At 48.6% G+C, this 19,037-nt stretch overlaps 1 protein-coding gene across 5 annotated transcripts in view; it reads left to right on the forward strand.

The window, feature by feature from the left end:
• Nucleotides 1–19,037, forward strand: part of NFATC2 (nuclear factor of activated T cells 2) — a 152,436-nt gene that overhangs the window by 22,791 nt on the left and 110,608 nt on the right. For 4 of the 5 annotated variants that reach the window (XM_084886990.1, XM_084886989.1, XM_084886988.1 and 1 more), the window contains exons 2-3: nt 10,419–11,436; nt 16,234–16,405. In XM_084886990.1, coding sequence (XP_084743116.1) covers nt 10,419–11,436; nt 16,234–16,405 — 1,190 coding nt within the window. The remainder of the gene's footprint in view (nt 1–10,418; nt 11,437–16,233; nt 16,406–19,037) is intronic. The other variant, XM_084886991.1, reaches the window with a different exon arrangement.

Consider the following 19,037-nt stretch of genomic DNA (forward strand, 5'->3'; position numbering starts at 1 on the left):
CTTCACATGACAGGGATGAGTCTCAGACACGGTGCTCAGCGAGAGACATGACATGTACACGTCTTGTTTGACTTTTGTTTCTGTGACCATCAAGGGCAGTCAAACCCCAGTCCGTGGTGAGACAAGTCAGGCTGGTGGGTGCCCCCGGGGGAGGGTTACTGGCTGGGGGGGTCACAGGGGAGCCCCCGGCAGGCAGGGTGGAAATGTTGCATACCATGCATGGGGGACACCCGTGTGCACACACATGTAAAAAGACACGATTTGTGCCTTTATGTTTGTGCCCCTTGATGCATGAAGTGATGTCTCGGTGTGAATCCCAGCTGTGCCCCTGATGGTTTGGGTGCCTCCCTGCACCCCGAGTCTCCGTCTCCCCATTTGTAACAGGAGCTGACAGTGCCTGCACCCAGGCTGACGGCGCGTGGCAGAGAGGGGAGTGGTGCCCGTGCAGGCCCAAGGCACAGGGGCCCTCAGCCGTGCGGATGAGTAGAAATAGGAAGGTCTCTGAACTTCTTGGAGGCGGCAGGGCCCTGTTGAAGGACTTTAAATCAGCAAGAGGTGGTTCTTTCCACCCCAGTTTGAGACTGGCGCCCGCTGCCCCCATCCTGACATTGACCCTGAGGCCCACAGGTTGCAGATGCAAACCCATGTCTCTAACCCCTGCACCAGGAGTACGTGCCGAGGGGTAGGTACATGTGCTTTTGCAGACAGCCATGCCAGCAGCCAGTCTGCAAGGCTCGTTGCTTGCAAACTGTCCCAGGTAGGTCCTGTGTCCCGGTGGCAGGCTGCCTGGGAAGCAGGACCAGGGCCTCCTCCTGCTCTCTCTGGTGGAGACAGACAGCTGTCCTACGTGGGGCAAGGTCAGCAAACAGCAGAGCATTTGGTGTAAGCTTCCTCCCGCCCCTTTCTGGACCTGATTTATCTGGATGGAATTTCTTGTCCTTTCCTGCCCTGTGTCTGCATGTGTCGTCTCCAAACGATGGAGTGACAGCCCTCTTCCCTGTCGCTATTAATGCACATGATCCGTCGTTATTAATACACACGATGCATCGAGAGGGAATCCAACCACCGTCGTGCGTCTGAGCACGGGGGGAGGCTTGCTGAGCGTTGGATTTATTACTCGATGACGTCCTGCAGCGTTTCCAAGAAGGCCTTGCCAATAGGTGCTGCAGACGCCAGATGAAAAACCCATCCACCTTCTTGCTCCCTCGCACCACTCCTTGCAGCCCCGACGGTGCAGGGAGTTAGGAGAGCCTTGGGGGTGGCGGGAGGCAGGATCCCTCCCCGCCATCTTCTCCCCTTCCCTCCCGCTGCACCTCCAGGTTCGGGCATCCCAGGTGCTGCCATGGCAACAGACTGTGATGTCTCAAACCTGCGGCCTGGGACTCGCACCACCTCGGGGTGTGAGCTCATCAAGGGGTGGCTCCCCCACCTCCAGGGAGGATGGACGCAGCTCGGGGTCGCTGCTGCGGGTCCCAGGGCGTCCGGCCGCCAGCCCCCGCCCGGGGTTTCTCCTTCGCACCCTTCGAGCCTGGGAGCACGGGCTTACGTGGCCCCCCGCCCCCAAAGGACAGAGACAGCCGCCTCCTGCGGTCCCCCTGATGGGTTTCTATTTTGGTCACTCTGTTCTGCTTCCTGAAAATTCCACCCGCCAGGCTTCCCGGAGAAGATGTTCTTCTCTTGGGTTCCTTTTTTCAGCAGCGATCTGTCCGCGGGTCCGTTGGCACTGACTGGCGGCTCAGACTTGGCCGTGTGTCCCTGAGAGTGAGCAACAGGCCGCAGGAGCCTCCTGCAGGGCCGGGGCTGGCAGGCCCACCGGGCGGCCTGAGCGTGGTGTTTAAAATAGTCTTTGACTCAGTCCCTGGCCGCGGAGGGACGGTGATTATTCCAGAAGACAGGGATCAGTGTCGTTCGCTGTCGGGGCAACTTCCTCCTGGTGGGGCCCCCGGAGCAGTGACTATTCCGGGGCACCTCAGTGCCCTGTGCTGGGGTGAGGGGGTCACCATCCAGGAAGTAGCCCCTTTCGAGAGAAGCAGGGTAGGTAGCGTAGCGGTGGCGGGGGAAGAGGACCCAGCTGCCTGAGACGGAGTCCGAAACTGTGCAATCCTGGGCAAGTGACTCACCCTCTCTGAGCCTCATTCCCCTGTTTGTAAAACAAGGAAACTGTACCACCTGCTTCCTAAGGTTCTTGTGAGACAAACATATATTGATATATACTAAATACATGCAGTGGTTAATGGAGCAAGTGGTAAGTCTGTGTTTAGCTCTTCCCATGTTTGTTATGGGAGTAGCTCACTGAGTCATTCGCACGTTAGTAAGATTTGGTGGGTCCGCTCCCTGGCAGCCCAGGGAAAGGAGTCCAGGGCATGGGACGGAGGCGATGTGGGAGGCGCGCTGTACCCACTCCGCCTGTTTTCTGAAGGCTCCCAGAACCCCTGCGAAAAGAATCCCCAAAATGCTAATGATTCCATTTGATTTTTATAAAAATGTCTTTAAAAAAAAAATGTTTTCGAAGGCGTTGGGTGCTGGTGTGCGTAAAACAAAGCAGTGAGAGCAGAGAAAGGTAGAATGTTCACCGAAACGGCCATTCTTTCCACGTTAACATGCAGGTGGGCTCCATCAGTGAGTGTGCAGCCCCTGCGTTTCGGGCTTTCTGTGGGTCAGGTGAGCCACGAGGTTGGGATTGTCACCGACCTCATCACCTGGGGCACACAAGGACTCCGCGGTCCCCCAGGCCACAGAGCCGGGGGATGGGACAGCGGGCTGGAGTCCCCTGACAGTGTGACTGACACCGGGACCTCAGCGCAGACTCCTTGCTGAGATGGGGCTGGAGTGGCCTCCCCAGCCATCCTGTCTCCCCAGACCTTCCCGGGCCCCGATGTTGGGGAGCAGCCGGGACCGTGGGGAAAGGAAGGGTGATGGCCGTTAGGACTTCAGACTTCTGCTGCAGGAGCGAGCTACCTGCCAGGCTGACAGCGAGCACATGTCCCGGTTCTGAATCCTGGCAGGTCTGAGGCGTGACTCACCGGCGGTGCCTCCAGCAGCAGCGCGGGCCTCCGCGGCAGGCAGGCCGTGATGAGGTGTCAGGCGGTGAGCACAGAGCCGTGCTTCTCAACGGGGGGCCGTTCTGCCTCGCAGGAGACACTGGGCGATGCCTGGAGACATTTGTTGGTTGTCACAACGGCCGGAGGGGCAGAGAGGCTCCTGGCTTCTAGGGGGTAGAGGCAGGGATGCTTCTAAGCACCCTCTAGTCCCCATAGTTAAGATCTGCCTGGTCCCAGGTTCTCAAGTTGAGAATTCCTGGCTACTGGGTGAGGGTGCCTCAGGTCTGCCTCCATTCAAGCTGTGAGACTCCAGACAACGTAACTCACTCTGTGTCCATCCGTGAAAGGGCAGTAAATGGTGCCTGCCTTCCAGGTTGTTGGAAGATTAAATATTGGGTCGGCAGCTAAGTAATTGCGGATTTTTAAAAGAAAATCAAAGACAATTTTTTCATGGAACTAAATAACTTTATTCTGTAATGTATTGCCCATTTTGATCAATGACCTTTTGCCATCTTTCAGGCAGCATCATAATCCCACGTTCAAAAAACTTCTGGTTTTTATTAGCAAAAAACTGAATCAGGTACGATTTGACATCATCATCATTATTGAAATTTTTACCATTCAAGGAGTTTTGTAAAGATCGAAACAAAAAGTAATCAGATGGTGCAAGGTCAGGACTATATGGTGGATGTGGCAAAACATCCCAACCAAGCTCCATTAATTTTTGCCGAGTGACCAAAGATGTGTGTGGCCTTGCATTGTCATGATGGAATACAACACCTTTTCGATTTGTCAATTCGGGCCGCTTTTCTTCAACTGCATTGTTTAATTTCGTTAGTTGTTCAATGTAGACATCAGAATTGATCGTTCGGTTGGGTGGTAAGAGTTCAAAGTAGGCAATTCCTTTGTAATCCCACCAAACTGATAACAAAACCTTCTTTTGATGAATATCAGCTTTTGATGTTGTTTGAGTTGGTTCACCTGGCCTGCTCCACGATCTTTTCTGCTTGATATTGTTGTAAACAACCCATTTTTCATTGCCAGTTATCAGTCGTTTTAAAAATGGATCATTTTCATTACGTTTCTTTAGCAAATCGCAGCTGCTAATGCGTTGTGTTAACTGTGATTCTTTCAGTTCGTGAGGAACCCATGTATCGAGTTTTTGAACATAGCCAAGTTGTTTTAAGTGATTTTCAATGCATGTATGTGATACATGAAGCTTCTCTGCAATCTCACGTGTTGTACTGTGACAGTCCGAATTGATTATTGCTTTGATTAGGGCGTCATCAACTTCAACTGGACGACCAGAGCGTCTTTCATCTTTGAGTGAAAAATCACCAGAACGAAATTTGGCAAACCAATTTTGACACTGCCGTTCTTTTAAGGCTTCGTCACCATAAACAGCACATAACTTTTTATGAGCTTGCGATGCGTTTTCCCTTTGCGGAAATAAAAAAGCAAAATATGACGAAAATGTTCCTTTTGATTTTCCATTTTTCAACGAACGCCAAACAAAAACTACAAAACAGATCAAAAAACTTTTTTTACTGATTAACAGCTGAATAGCCAACTATCAAATACAAAATGTGTTTTACATTTGTACTACGTCTGCAAACCTAAAAATTCAACTGAAGCCATATATGTGTGAAACCCGCAATTACTTAGTTGCCGACCCAATAATTCACCACCTGCAATGGGCTAACGAAAGCACCTGGCACTTAAGCTCTCCAGATGTTAGCCGCTTTTGCTATTTTATTATTGTTGTTGTTATTGTTAACCCCTATCTGCCTTCCAAGAGCTCAGTCTAGTGAGGAGACAGACAGTGCATCTATAATCGATAGACTTGACTAGAATGTAGATGACTTTCCAGGTTCTAGGAACACGGAAGAACTGCTGACTGATTCAGCCCAGAAAATACGTGAGCGCCTTCAGGAGGACGCGGTCCAGTGGAATCCTGATGGACAAAGGGTGGCTTGCTAGGCTAAGTGAGGAGAGGAGGCATGGGAGGGAATTCAGGGCAAGGAGAACAGCATATGCAAAGGCATGGAGGCTCAGAGGACCGAGAGCAGCACCCTTTCAACCCCTCATCATTGTTTACACTTTATTGTTCCTCTTTGAGTACTGATGCCTCTAGTGCAGGCCAGGACCGCCCGGCAGGTGAGATGGGTTCCCGTGGTCCACTGTTGAGGACCTTGCATATGATGAGAACCATCTTCTTCTCTCTGAACTAGTCACAAGGAATGGAGTCTCAGTTAGATGCTACTGTGTCTTTAATGCCTTCCTTTCGGACATTTGCCATTCCCTCCCCCCTCTAGCTTTAAAAATGGTAGGCTCTCTGGGTTCACGAGATGTCCTACATCTTGACTGAGGGGGTGGTTACGAGGGTGCCTAACGTTTGGCAAAACCCATCAAACTCTGCACCCCCAAATCTGTGGATGTAAGTTATACCTCCATACAGAAAGAGCATAGGAGGGAGAGAAAGAGGGGCCTCAGGCTCCGAGCTGTGGTGTCTTGCTTGAATTTGGTAACTTTTGTTTTTATTGTACCTTTACCCTCCCTTCTATTTATGGAGTTGACACTGATTTTCCATTTGTGGTAGTGGTGTAAAGTTTCCCCTTAAAAGAAAAGAAAATAAAGTCTTATGTGAGTGGATTTAAATAGAAATATTAAGTACATACTATTTACCGGTGGTGCATTATTGCTACAGCAGAGATTATGCAAGTGTCCGAAAAGCGAGATTTTTGGCAATGTGTCTGAGAAAATCTGGTGGTTCTGAGATGAAACTGGCTTTGCCCAGAGCATGTGGGGATCACGGTGACTTACAGAGGGTGGTGTGTGAGGCTGGCAGTTGAAGGAGCAGCAGCGAAGGACCCTAGCTCCTGCCATGTTTTAGTGATGAGCCACTTGTCTGATATTCAGAGGACTGAGGATCTCATGATTATAAACTACCTTCCTTTTCCTGCTTGCTGTTCAACTTTCAAAATCTGGGGGCAGAAAAAGAAAAGAAAGAGAAACTGCTGCTTGGATGAATGAAAACCAACGTACATGTTTTCAAGGCTTTTGCTTAGCAAAGCAGCCTTTCCGTTGTAAGCGGCGGCCAGGGCGTGTGAGCGGTGTGTGTCCGCATGGCCGAGTGCTGTGACTTTTCACAGCACCCCGTTGGGGTGTTTATCTGATAAGATGGAAAGCAGTTTTTCTGATAAGGCCGGAATTTTTGCTAAGAGACCTTTTGTGTTTTGTTTTGCTGCTTCTCAGGGTGGCGAATTATCAGAATGTTGTTATGGATTTGAGGTTAATCGCTTTGTAGATTAAAAGTATATGCTCTGCTACCTGCCAGGAAGGAGAGTGTGTGTGTGTGTATGTGTGTGTGCACGTGCATGGACATATTCAGATTTATATTGATCTGCAGCTTTGCAAGCACTCTAGACCCTGCAGATTCTAGCTAGAACAACCACAGCCAGAAGCAACCGAGGACACTGGTCCCTGTTACCGACGAGAGTGGAGAGGTACCGGTGGTGGGTGGGGGACTTCTCCGAGGTCATACTGCTCCTTAGTGGCAGAGGGGGACTAGCTCTCCATTTCCTGCTTCCTAAACCAGGGAGTCATTGCTGTATGTTATGTTATGCCATGACCACCTTTAAAATAAAATAAAAACACGTCTCTTTGAGGAACTGTGTTTCTTTTCTCAGGATAATACAGAAAGCAGGCCTCTTTCTGCTAGACCACTGCTGCCGAATTGCTCAGTTCCCCTCGCCAGAGGAAGTCACTGTTTCCTGTCACTTTCAGCAGCAATTTGTGTGCGTGCGTACTGGACGCATTTTGCTTTTTCTATTTTAACACCATACCTCCGTTTTCATGCAGAAAGGACTTTTTAAACCCTTTTTAATCTTCTTTCTTTGTTTTTTAATCCTCACCTGAGGATATGTTTAGAGGGAGAAAAGGAGAGGGGTAGGGAGAGGGAGAGGGAGAGAGAGAGAAACATCAATGTGAGAAATGCTGGTTGCTTTCTGAAGGCACCCTGACTGGGATTGAGTCTGCAGCCTAGGGATGTGTCCTGACCGGGAATGAACCCACAGCCTTTCGGTGTAGGGATGGTGCTCTAACCAACCAAGTCACCGGGCCGGCTCCATCCCTTTTTGAATCACCTTCTTTGAGGTTACAGCTTTCTATCGTTTGGTATAGATATTAGCATCTTGGAATAGTAGTTTAAACATTTCACATAGACTTTTCTGAATTCACTTTTATTTATTTGTTCACCCAACCAATAAATAGGGTGTGTGTGTGTGTGTGTGTGTGTGTGTGTGTGTGTGTGTGTGTTTTGTTTTTTTTTGAGCGCTTGCTTTGTGGCAGGTCCTGTCCACATGCTAGGAATACAGTGGGGAGGGAGAGTCCACGGAATTGACTGGTGGGTGGGGGTGGGCCTGGAGGTTGGGGGAGAGCCCAGAATTACTTAATTGTAATGCATGGTGATAGTGGATGGACAGAGCAGGGAAGTATGAATGGGGTCTGATCTAGTCAAGGAGGCCGGGAAATCCTCCCAAGCACATGATGGGAATGAGTGGCTTTAGTTATGTGGAGAAGGGGCCTTTCTGGGTACGGGTGGGAACAGCCAGCGCAAAGGTCCTGAGGCAGAAAGGAGTGCGATGCTTTCTATGAACAGAAAGATAGCCAGTTTGGCTGGAGTCCAGGGAAGGAGGTTAAGGCCAGGCTGGCCTTGCTGAGGTTATTTAACTTTCCCCTAAGATGGGAGGGGAATGTCCGGCCCACAGGCCATATAAGGACCATGAAATCATTTGGTCTGGCCCAGACAGAGCATTAGGGGTGAGTTAATTAAATGTTTGGCCAAATAGAGCAGGCCAATTATTAAGTTGATAATTTTGTATGGCCTGAGAATGATGTTATAAATATCCAAATGGCCCTAACTGGTTTGGCTCAGTGGATAGAGCGTCGGCCTGCAGACTGAAGGGTCCCAGGTTCGACTCTGGTCAAGGGCACATTCCTGGGTTGCAGGCTCCATCCCCAGTAGAGGGAGTGTAGGAGGCAGCCGATCGATGATTCTCTCTCATCGTTGATGTTTCTCTCTCTCTCTCCCTCTCCCTTCCTCTCTGAAATCAATAAAAATGTTTTTTGTTTTTTTTTAAAATCCAAATGGCCCTTGACAGAAACAAGATTCCCCGCCCCTTCCTAAGAGCTGTGGGAACCCATTTCTGAGCTCTCACCTGGGGTGGGGGCACTCTCCGGACCTATAAGATCAGCTCTGCTAAGCCAGACAGCGTCTCCAGGATGGCCCAAAGGGGAACCACGTAGGTTGAGGATCATTTGTGCAGCTGCACCACTTTAGGAAGAGGTCCCATTTCTGCCTGGCAGGCCCTGGGACATATATTTTTCACTTACTTGTTTGCTCAGTCACTCCACCAAAGTGTATGGACAGTCTCTAGGCACCTGTGCTAGGTTCTTGGCAAACAGTGCTGAATGCTAATTGACATGGTTCCAGCCTCAGTGGAGGATAGACCCGAGTGCAGAGTCATCAAGCTTCTATAAAGGGTCAGACAGCGGGTACTTTAGGCTTTGTGGGCCATATGGCCTCTGCCATGGCTACCAACGCTGCCGTTACAGTGCAAAAGCAAGCCGTAGACCATATACAAAATGAGGAGTGGCTGTGTTCCAATAAAACTTTATTGATAAACACAGTCTGTGGGCCGGATTTGGCCCAGGGGGGCTGTAGTTTGCCTGCCCCTGATCTAGTGGGATGGAATTCCCTAAACAGATAAATATCTGATGTCATGTGAGCCGGTCGCTGGTGCCAATGGAAAAAGATGCCAGGGAAAAGGGGTGGAGAAGGACACTGGGGTGAGGATAGAGATGATCTTTCTGAGGGGCCAACCCAAGGGGGAATTGACTGAGCAGGCACGTGACGGAATCAGGGAAGTGGCCAAGTGAAGGCCTTGCGGGGAGAGTTCCCAGGCAGAGGGGGAAACACTCAGGAACTCAGAGGCAGACTCCGATGGAAGAAAAGCCAGGTGTCTCTGGGCTGTTGCTGAGTCAGGCGGGGGAGGAGAAGGGACAGGTGGGAGGGGCAAGACAAGCCAGGGCCCAGGGATAAGTGTGTTAAGAAGTGTAGATGACATCTATAGTGTCAGGGAAAGCCTTTAAAGTGGATTTCAGGAAGGGGTGTTTCCAAAGATGGCTGCGTGGGGAACGGACCATACAGAGCGAGGCTGGAGATGGGGAGGCTGGGGAAGAGTCCACATGGGAGAGGAGAGCAGCTTGGACAGGGGTGGTTGTAGTGGAGAAGGGGTGACACGGGAATCTGGTTTATAAACAACTGTAGCTGTCAGGTTTTGCTGATGGCTTGGATGTAAGGCTGAATGGAGGGGCCTGTGTTGAGCTGGGCAGATTGGAGGAGGACTGGGTGAGGGGCGGCAGGAAGGGATAGCTGGATTCTTTGCAAATTCCAGTCTTTAGCCGTGGGGCCTTGTGAGGTGGCGGCAGGAGCCGGTGATGGAGGGCTACTATGAAAGAAAAATTAGGGTGTTCTCCAGCCACTGGCCTGACAGTTTGGAAGACTCTATAGCCAGAGCCTTGCATTTTGGGGGCCAAGTAGTTTGTCTGTGGGATTTCCAAACCTGCTAATTCTGTGGTTTAGGGAGAATCTCTTCCCCTCCCAGGGCCTCCGTTTCCTTATCTGTAAAATGGCTCTCACCTGAACAAAATAAGCCAGGAGACAGGAGTTCTGGCTCAGAATGAAGCTACTTCTGATAGTGGAGCGTGAATATTTGAGGTTTGACCCCAGAGCTCCATGCACTCCAGGCCCGGGCACCCTCCCTTTGCATCCCCCCGAATCTGTGTCAGACACATAGAGCGACGAGGTGGGCCTAGGTCCGAGTTTTCCAAATTGGGGGTCACAGCCCACTGGTGGGACAGGAAACCTGTTGAATGGGCTGTGACCAGCCTATAAGGAAAGTAACGGTGTGTGTGTGTGTGTGTGTGTGATGAGGGTAAGTATTGTATCGAGAAGCCTTTGTTTCCGTTGGGAGTGAATATGGTGGCGCGCGCTAGGTTGTGGAATGAAATGCATTTCTTCTAATGGCCCCATTGAGACAAGCACTTGGGAGTCATCAGCCAGGTGGCCAGCCAGGCCTCCAGCTGACGCTTCCCGGTGTGGCCAGGCCATGCTCGCCCTCAAACCTTCCTGCTGTGGCCTCGGCCTCAGGGAGCCGGCTGCTGAGGGAAGTGGGGTCCAGCCTGGGGTTCGGCGTGGTGGGGTTTTAAACCGTAAACAAGCAGAGGAGACACGCCCAGCCTGTGACTGCTCTGCGCTGGGAGTTCTGTTCCAGAGGCTTAAAGAGACCTCCCCTCCCCCCCTTCTCTTTCCAGAAGAGCCGAATGCACATAAGGTCGCCAGCCCACCCTCCGGACTTGCATACCATGACGATGTCCTGGACTATGGCCTCAAGCCATACAACCCCCTCGCCAGTCTCTCTGGCGAGTCCCCCGGCCGATTCGGAGAGCCGGATAGGGTAGGGCCCCAGAACTTTCTGAGCCCAGCCAAGCCAGCGGGGGCCTCGGGCCTGAGCCCTCGGATCGAGATCACTCCGTCCCACGAACTGATGCAGGCAGGGGGGGGCCTCCGCATGAGAGACGCCGGCCTCCTGGGGGAGCAGGTGGCCCTGTTGGGGGCGGCCGCCAGCCCACGGTTCACCCTGCCTGTGCCCGGCTTCGAGGGCTACCGCGAGCAGCCGCTTTGCTTGAGCCCCGCTAGCAGCGGCTCCTCTGCCAGCTTCATTTCCGAAACCTTCTCCCCCTACACCTCGCCCTGCGTCTCGCCCAATAACGGCGGCGGGCCCGACGACCTGTGTCCCCAGTTTCAAAACATCCCTGCTCATTATTCCCCCAGAACCTCGCCAATAATGTCACCTCGAACCAGCTTCGCTGAGGACAGCTGCCTGGGCCGCCACTCACCCGTGCCCCGTCCGGCCTCCCGCTCCTCGTCGCCTGGTGCCAAGCGGAGGCACTCGTGTGCCGGGGCTCTGGTCGCCCCGCTGCCCGGTGCCTCACCCCAGCACTCCCGCAGCCCCTCACCGCAGCCCCAGGACGACGGCGCCCCCGCCGGGTACCCTCCGACGGCTGGCTCTGCCATCCTCATGGATGCTCTGAACAGCCTTGCCCCGGACTCGCCTTGTGGGATTCCCCCCAAAATGTGGAAGACCAGCCCCGACCCGTCTCCGGTGACTGCTGCCCAGCCCAAGGCCGGCCTGCCCCGCCACATCTACCCGGCCATGGAGTTCCTGGGGCCCTGCGAGCAGGACGAGAGGAGGAACTCGGCTCCCGAGTCCATCTTGCTGATGCCCCCGACGTGGCCCAAGCCGCTGGTGCCTGCCATTCCCATCTGCAGGTGAGTCGGGCTGTGACAGTGAGTGGTTCCATGGTTTAGTGTGAAGAGATGGTTTTCTGGCTGTGAGCGTGGGGTTCAAAGCTGGTCAGACTCTATCCTAATATATAAAAACCCTGGGTCCATCACAACTGGAGGCTTGATCAACCGGAAGTCAGTCTTGCAGTCAGCACTGGATTGCTGTGGCAATGCAGCACTGACTACTGTGGTTGCAGGCACAGTGACCCAGCACTGACTGACTGCTGAGGAGGCTGCGAATCAGACCTGGAGAGAGGCCTGAAGAGAGAAGCAGAGTCTGATTTGTAGCCTGTGTGGTAGCTGTTGATCAGCACTTGCCTCTCTCTTTCTCTCCAGGGTGGGCCAGCAGCCTCGCCTCCATTTCCCTCCAGGCCTCTACCAGGGCTGCTGATCAGCCCTGCCTTTCTAATCAGGGACCATTGATAGGCCCAGAGATGCTGATTGGCATAGAAACCGGCCGATTAGAACCAAATCTGGGTCAATTGTGAGGAGCCAATGGCTGCCTAGGAGGTGGAGCTTTTGAAGTTGACTGACATAGAAACCAACCAATCAGAACCAAATTGGCTGGCAGAGCCGGGCAGTTGGGGGCAAGATTAGGCCTGTAGGGAAGGGCAGTTGGGGCAAGATCAGGCCAGCAGGGGAGGGCAGTTAGGGATGATCAGGCAGGCAGAGGCAATTAGGGAAGATCAGGCCAACAGAGGAGGGAGTTGGGAGCAAGATTAGGCTTGCAGGGGAGGGCATTGGGGGAGAGATCAGGCCAGCAGGGGAGGGCAGTTGGGGGCAACCAGGCCTCCAGGAGGGCAGTTGGGGATGATATCAGGTCAGCAGGGGAGGGCAGTTGGAAAGAGATCAAGTTAGCAGGGGAGGGAAGTTGGGGCAACCAAGCCAGCTGGGGAGGGCAGTTGGGGGCGAGATCAGTTAGGGGCAATCAGGCAAGCCGGCAGAGAGGTTAGGGGTGATCAGGCAAGCAGACAGAGGGGTTAGGGGCAATCAGGCAGGCAGGCAGGCAGGCAGGCAAGTGAATGGTTAGGAGCCAGCAGTCCCCAATTGGAGAGGGTGCAGGCTGGGCTAAGGGAACCTTCCCACCATCATGCATGAATTTCATGCACCAGGCCACTAATCTTATTATAAGATGTCTTATTTGGCATCTGCTATGTACCACAGGACTGCAGTCAGTGATAGGGAAGCCCTAAAAAATAAGTGAGTCCTAATCCTTAGGAGTTTAAAAATCTTGACAAACTGTAGTTGTAGATAGCAGCCTGTAAGCTTTGGACTCTCTTAGGACTGGATTTGAGCCTTGGCTCTGCCATTGACTGGCTGTATGATCCTGGGTGTCTCTGGTACTGCCAACCTACAGAGCCAACAGACATCACCAATCCTGCAGGACCATCTTTCTCACTGAGCATTTTTTCATGTCATGCCCAGGGCAGACATCACTAATCAATCAGGACCTTCATTCTCACTGGGCATCTTTCTGGGCCGTGGTTCTTCCTGTGAGGTGAGGATGATAATAGTAATTACCTCATGGTGTTTTAGTTTAAAGATTAGGTGAGATGATATTTATCAAGCTCTTGGCATGGAATCTGCACAAAGTAAGAGCTCAGAAACCATGCAGCGTGATTGTCATTGGGTAATCTTTGTCTTCTAGAGGAAAAGACAAGCTATGTGCTAGGAGACTGAGCTCCCAATAGCTTCAGAGTCCTGGTGGTGACAATAATAATCACCAAAATTTAAGGACTCTTGTGCCAGGCATAATTCTATGTACCTCTATGTATTACTACATGTAATTCTCACCTAAACCTGGTTTGGTATTATTTTTATTTTGATGACAAGAAAAATGGGGCACACTAGCCAGGAGCAGATATTGTTCTATCTGTTGTATTAGATGAAGAATCTGAAGAGTTATGCTATTATCATATCTTAGTAGTTTTCAAAGTGTCATTTGATTTTAGTATCTGGAAACCCCAACCCTACCCTTTTTTTTTTTTTTTTTTTTTTTTTTTTTTTTTTTACAAATGTTGAATACAAAAATAGATAATGGTAGAGAGAGGGTTTTGATTGATGTGGGGTTGAAAGTAGCCAAGGGCCCTGCCTGTTGGCTTAACCCCACACCAGACCAAAATGGATCGTGCAAAGCTTCCAGTTTCACTGAGAACACTTTGGCCATCGTAGGTCAGCCAATGTCCTTTAAGGAAAGGAACGTCTGGGTTCAACAGGGTTCAACAGGTGCCTGGGTGCAGGGGCCACTCCCAGCTTTGGATAGAATGCGCAGTGATTTCGAAGCTCATTTGGCCGCTGAGTTCTGAGTTTTGTGGCTCAGGTTTCACAAAGCTACCTTAGGACACGGCGATCAGGACCAACCCCTGGCACAGGCTGAGAAATGGGCTGAGAGAGGTGACATGACATGCCCGTGATCACATAGTTAATGACCATGCTGGAAATTAGAGTCCAGGATGCCTGGTTCTTTCTGTTACAGATCAATCTCCAAAACATGGCCTAATGTCTGCCACTGGGGAGGAACATCATAGGAAATATGGTTGTAGTACATTTATGTGAGACTTTATTGTTTATTTTGTGAAATCCTTTCCTCTCCATTCTGTGGCTTGACCTGAGAGGTGGCAGAATCCTTTGTTCCCTACCAAGTGTCAGTCTGTGCCAGCCAATGAGATATTGGTGAGAATTTTCTATCAGGTTGAGAGGATGGGGGCAATTCTGGAAATCTCATGATAATATCCACCTCAAGGTGTGTGGACAACTCCGCAGAGGGCTGGAATTCTAATGCAGGATTTCAGACTGACCTCAGTGGTCTGATTCTTAATATTTTATTTCAGTTGTCAAAGACTTATTCCAGAACAAACAAAATTCGATATTGATGTTTACGGGTATCCCACAGAATCTCCCACTCACTAAATTTTTTTGATCCTTCAAGAGACACAGGGGTGAAGTGATTTTTTTTTTATGAGCCTTATTTTGCAAACTTAATTATTTTTTCACTTGCATTGATGATGAGAGTAAGGGGCACCTTGGTTGTAAGCAGGAGCTTGAAGGCATGCTGGCATGTAACTAAGGTAGAATTAAAGTCTTGCCCAAGACTTCAGGGCACGAGGGGCTTCAGGGGGCAGCATGGTGGGAAGGAAGGAATGGAGATTTGCTTGTGGAGTAAAGATGCGATTTTAATTGGATTGAAAGTTCAAGTAGGACTCTAGCACTGCTGGAGTTTATGGGTTACCATCTCCTTCCGTTCTCCCCTTGATATTACTATGACAGAGATTGCAAGCACTTAACTAAGTCAAGTGGATAATGTCAGCGTCTACTGCTCTGGGCTTAGTGGGAAAGAATAGCCTGATTGGATTGGTGATTTCTGCCATATGTGAAAAATCAGGACATAGTGACACAAACCCATGCATTTGCAACTTCAAAGCTACAGTGAATATACAGAGAATCTTTGAAATAAAATTGCTCATTCGCTCATCCATCCATTTGTACATCCACCCACTGAATATTCCCTGAGAACCTATCAAATGTCATGCATTGTTCTAGAATCATTCCATAAATGAGGTAATTTCTTGGACTGATTTTAAATAAATTAGTAAGATAAAGAGGCAGTATAGAGATGTGGAAGGAGCCCTGGACTGGGAGTTGGAGCTCCCGACTGTATCTTGCTCTGTGATCTTGGAAAAATGTAGTGAGGTTCTCTGAAGCTCTGAAGGAATGAATAGTCTAGATAAATTGTCAAGACATCAGTCAGCTCTTAAATGTCATAATTTTAATCACATATCAAGTGCCTGCTGTGTATGCTGAATAGGGTTGAGATTCTAATATAAAATGAAACTTAATGGCATATCCTCAAAGAAATTACAGCCTCAGATGTAAAGGCATGCATATCTAATATTATAACTAACTCAGATTATCTATAGGGAATAACTGTTTGAAATATACAGGAAAATGATAGCTAGTAATTTTGGAGCACTTACTGTGATAGGATCTTTTATATAATCTCCATATCCCCATTTCACTATTGAGGAAATTAAGGCCAAGGGAGGTAGAGGCATTTGCTCCGTCATACAGGTAGTTAGAGGTGGTTCTGGGACTTAAACTTGAGTGTGTAACTTCAGTCATGAGCTTGACATTTACTCTTCATTTAATATTCGGGAGACTGAGTGGTTTGGCTCATTCCTACCAACACCAGACACCTATATGTGGTTGAATGTTTTATACTTGACATGATAAATAATAACTGTGACTGGAACTCGGCTCTCTCTAAAGTTTATTTTTAATTGAAAATTAAATAGAAATAAGAGCTTGGACGTGATACTCTTCAAAATTCTCAGAGAAAAAGAAGGTCTGGCAGTTAAAAACACGCTAGAGCTAAGACACAGTGAAATTAGCTTCATGAATGAAGATGTCAGTCACATTGTCTTCAAGAAGATGAATGAGAAAGCAAAGAAAAAGATCTCCCTACCTATCCTGCCTGAGAAACATGTGCCTCCCAATAGCCAGCATTTTATCCTTATGCTCATTGAACACATTTTTCAGAAAATGAGCCATTTACGTTTATGAATGAAGATGTCAGTCACATTGTCTTCAAGAAGATGAATGAGAAAGCAAAGAAAAAGATGTCCCTACCTATCCTGCCTGAGAAACATGTGCCTCCCAATAGCCAGCATTTTATCCTTATGCTCATTGGACACATTTTTCAGAAAATGAGCCATTTATGTTTATTGTACAGGTTAGCTGATTCTGATTTATTGTACCTACGACTGTTTGGGTTTCCTCCTTCAGCATCCCAGTGACTGCATCCCTTCCTCCACTGGAATGGCCACTCTCCCACCAGTCAGGCTCCTACGAGCTTCGGATTGAGGTGCAGCCCAAGCCACATCACCGGGCCCACTATGAGACAGAAGGCAGCCGAGGGGCCGTCAAAGCGCCAACTGGTGGCCACCCTGTGGTTCAGGTATGGACTTGAATTATTTTTATTTATTTGTAACTAGGTGATTTACTTCTGTTGAATCTCAGCCTGTGGCTTGTCAGTTTGAGGTATGTGACTCAGCCTCTTACTCCTCTAAGGGATGAGGCATTAAAGATCAAATTAGTATCTGAAATGAATCAGCTATCAAGATGCCAGAAAAGAAAGTCTTCTTGAGCTGGATAAGGATAGAAATGATATTCATGCTCCAGCTACTTCTTCCCTTCTCTTTCTGATTGAAACACTGCTAGAATTTTTCAGATGTTTGTGTATTGACAGAGGTTTCTGAAGCCATCGTTTTGTGTTTAAAATTTAGATGAGCGTGAATAGAGGAAAATCAATATACTCTTGTAAAATATAGGAAAGTTGGAACAAATTAAAACTATGCATACTTATCCCTAGTTGGTTTGTTCAGTGGATAGAGCGTCAGCCTACAGACTGAAGGGTCCCAGGTTTGATTCTAGTCAAGGGCACATGCCCAGGTTGCAGGCGAGATCCCCAATAGGGGGCACGCAAGAGGCAGCTGGTCAATGATTATATCTTATCAATGATGTTTCTATCTCTCCCTTCCTCTCTGAAATAAATTAAAACAAACAAAAAACTATGCATAGTCAAACTACCTAAAATAACTGTTATTAGCATTTTGATATATTTCCTGTTTGTCTTTTTTCTATTCACAAACATGGCAATGTCTACTTTTGTACATTTGTATAATTGATATTTTAGTAGTTTGTACTATAATTTTTTTTTTTACTTTACATTATACCATGAGCATTTCCTCCTGTTTTTTTTTTTCTTAGTAGTTATCTTTTATGTCTGTGGCTTTTACTTCAACCTCAGATCTTTTTTTCTTCTCAAAATAAGTATAGTGTTCTTTCTTCTCCAAAATAATTAGAGTTGAAATATTCTTAATTGTATTTTTGGGTTAACCAGTAACTGCTGACTAGTGCCCACCAACCAACCCAACCAGACCTTCAATACATTTAAATTAATTTACCTTTTTTTAAGTACTTGCCTTAAAGTGTAAGTATTATATGGTAAGAATTCTATGATAAGAATCTGATGCAGTGTACATCAGAACTCTCTAGAGTTGTTAACAATACAGATTCTTGAGTATCACCTAAAACTACTTAATTAGAAGCTACATGACATGAGTAGAGTTCAGATAACAAACAAACTACAAACTCCCACATCTTCACAGATACTTAGGCTGCATACACCTGGTTAAGGACTTTTATGAGAATACTAGAGGCCCGACGCATGAAATTTGTGCAAGGGGCTCGGCCCTCACAGCTGCAGCAACCGACTCCGCCCTTGCAGCCCTGGCTTGTCCCAAAGGTTGTCCGGATGGTGGTTCCGTTGTTTGGCCATCTGGTCTAATTAGCATATTACGCTTTTATTGTTATAGATTAGGAATTTTTAAATTCTGGCAGTTGCTTTTTCTAAACCTGACATCACAGACATCTTGGGATCTGTTTCTATTTATTGCCCCTTTTCCTTGATCATAAGTCACCTTTTCCTTTTTCTTTGCATGTCTAGTGATTATTGATTGTATTTTGATATTTCAGTGATAACATATACTGGACATTGTAGAGACTCTGGACTTGTTATCTTCCTCGAAAGGCCTCCTGGCTTGGAGGATGGCATCAGTCTGTGTCTTGGAGTCAACACCTTTGGTAGGGATAGGGAAACTCATTCAAAACAGATTAAGAAAAGGGGATTGTATGAGGAGGCTGTGGGGCAGTTGGACAAAACCAGGCCAGTAGATTCAACTCAAGAAGAACCTGGAGTTAGGAAATCACCCTCTAAGTCTTACTTCCTTGCTTAGTCAATCCATTCAGCAAGTGAGTTCATTCTGCAAGCATTTGTTGGGCACCTCCCTTTTGTCATATACTGAACCTGATGCTGAAACACAGTGAAGAATAAAACAAGTTTGATCTCTTTCATCATGAGCTCACGTTCTAGAGGGAAAGAGTCAAGGGCTGATCACACAGATAATAAAATGAGCAGCTGTGGCAAGTGGCCTGAAAGAAAGGTGTGGAGCTCTGGGTGGAGGAGCCAACGTAAGAGAGAAGAACATCTGCTGAGGTTTCCCTGAGGAAGAGACGTAGGGAGAGCAGCATGTGCGAATGCCCAGAGGCAGAGGGAACCACATCAGAGGACCATCGGAGGCCAATGTCACTGGAGTGTGAGGGGCCAGAGAGAGAGTGGAGAGAGGTACAATAGAAAGGAGCCGGAGCAGGAGTCAGAGCATTCAGGGTCTGGATAGCCACAGAGAAGAGTGTGAAAAGCAGGAAAGAAGCATGATCTGACTTTGGCTTTGCTAAGGCCCCACTCTGATGGCTCCAATGGGGTCATAGCTGAGATAAGGAGGAGAGTCAGGGGACTCTACCCTTTCAGGGCTTCTTCATCCTCTGATCACTCAACAAATGCTTGTTGAGCACTATGTACCAGGCACGGTTCTAGATTCTGGGACAGGGTGTGAACAAAACAGCCAGAAATCCTCACCAGCTTATAGTTTAGCAACACGGTAATAACAATAAACACTTAGTGAGCATATAATGCGTGTCAGGATCTGTTCCACGTGCTGTGTACGTTACTTAACAGAGCCCTCCCTGAC

This window comes from Pipistrellus hanaki (genome assembly GCF_964339955.1).
Source record: "Pipistrellus hanaki genome assembly, chromosome: 6".
NCBI classification, from domain to species: domain Eukaryota; kingdom Metazoa; phylum Chordata; class Mammalia; order Chiroptera; family Vespertilionidae; genus Pipistrellus; species Pipistrellus hanaki.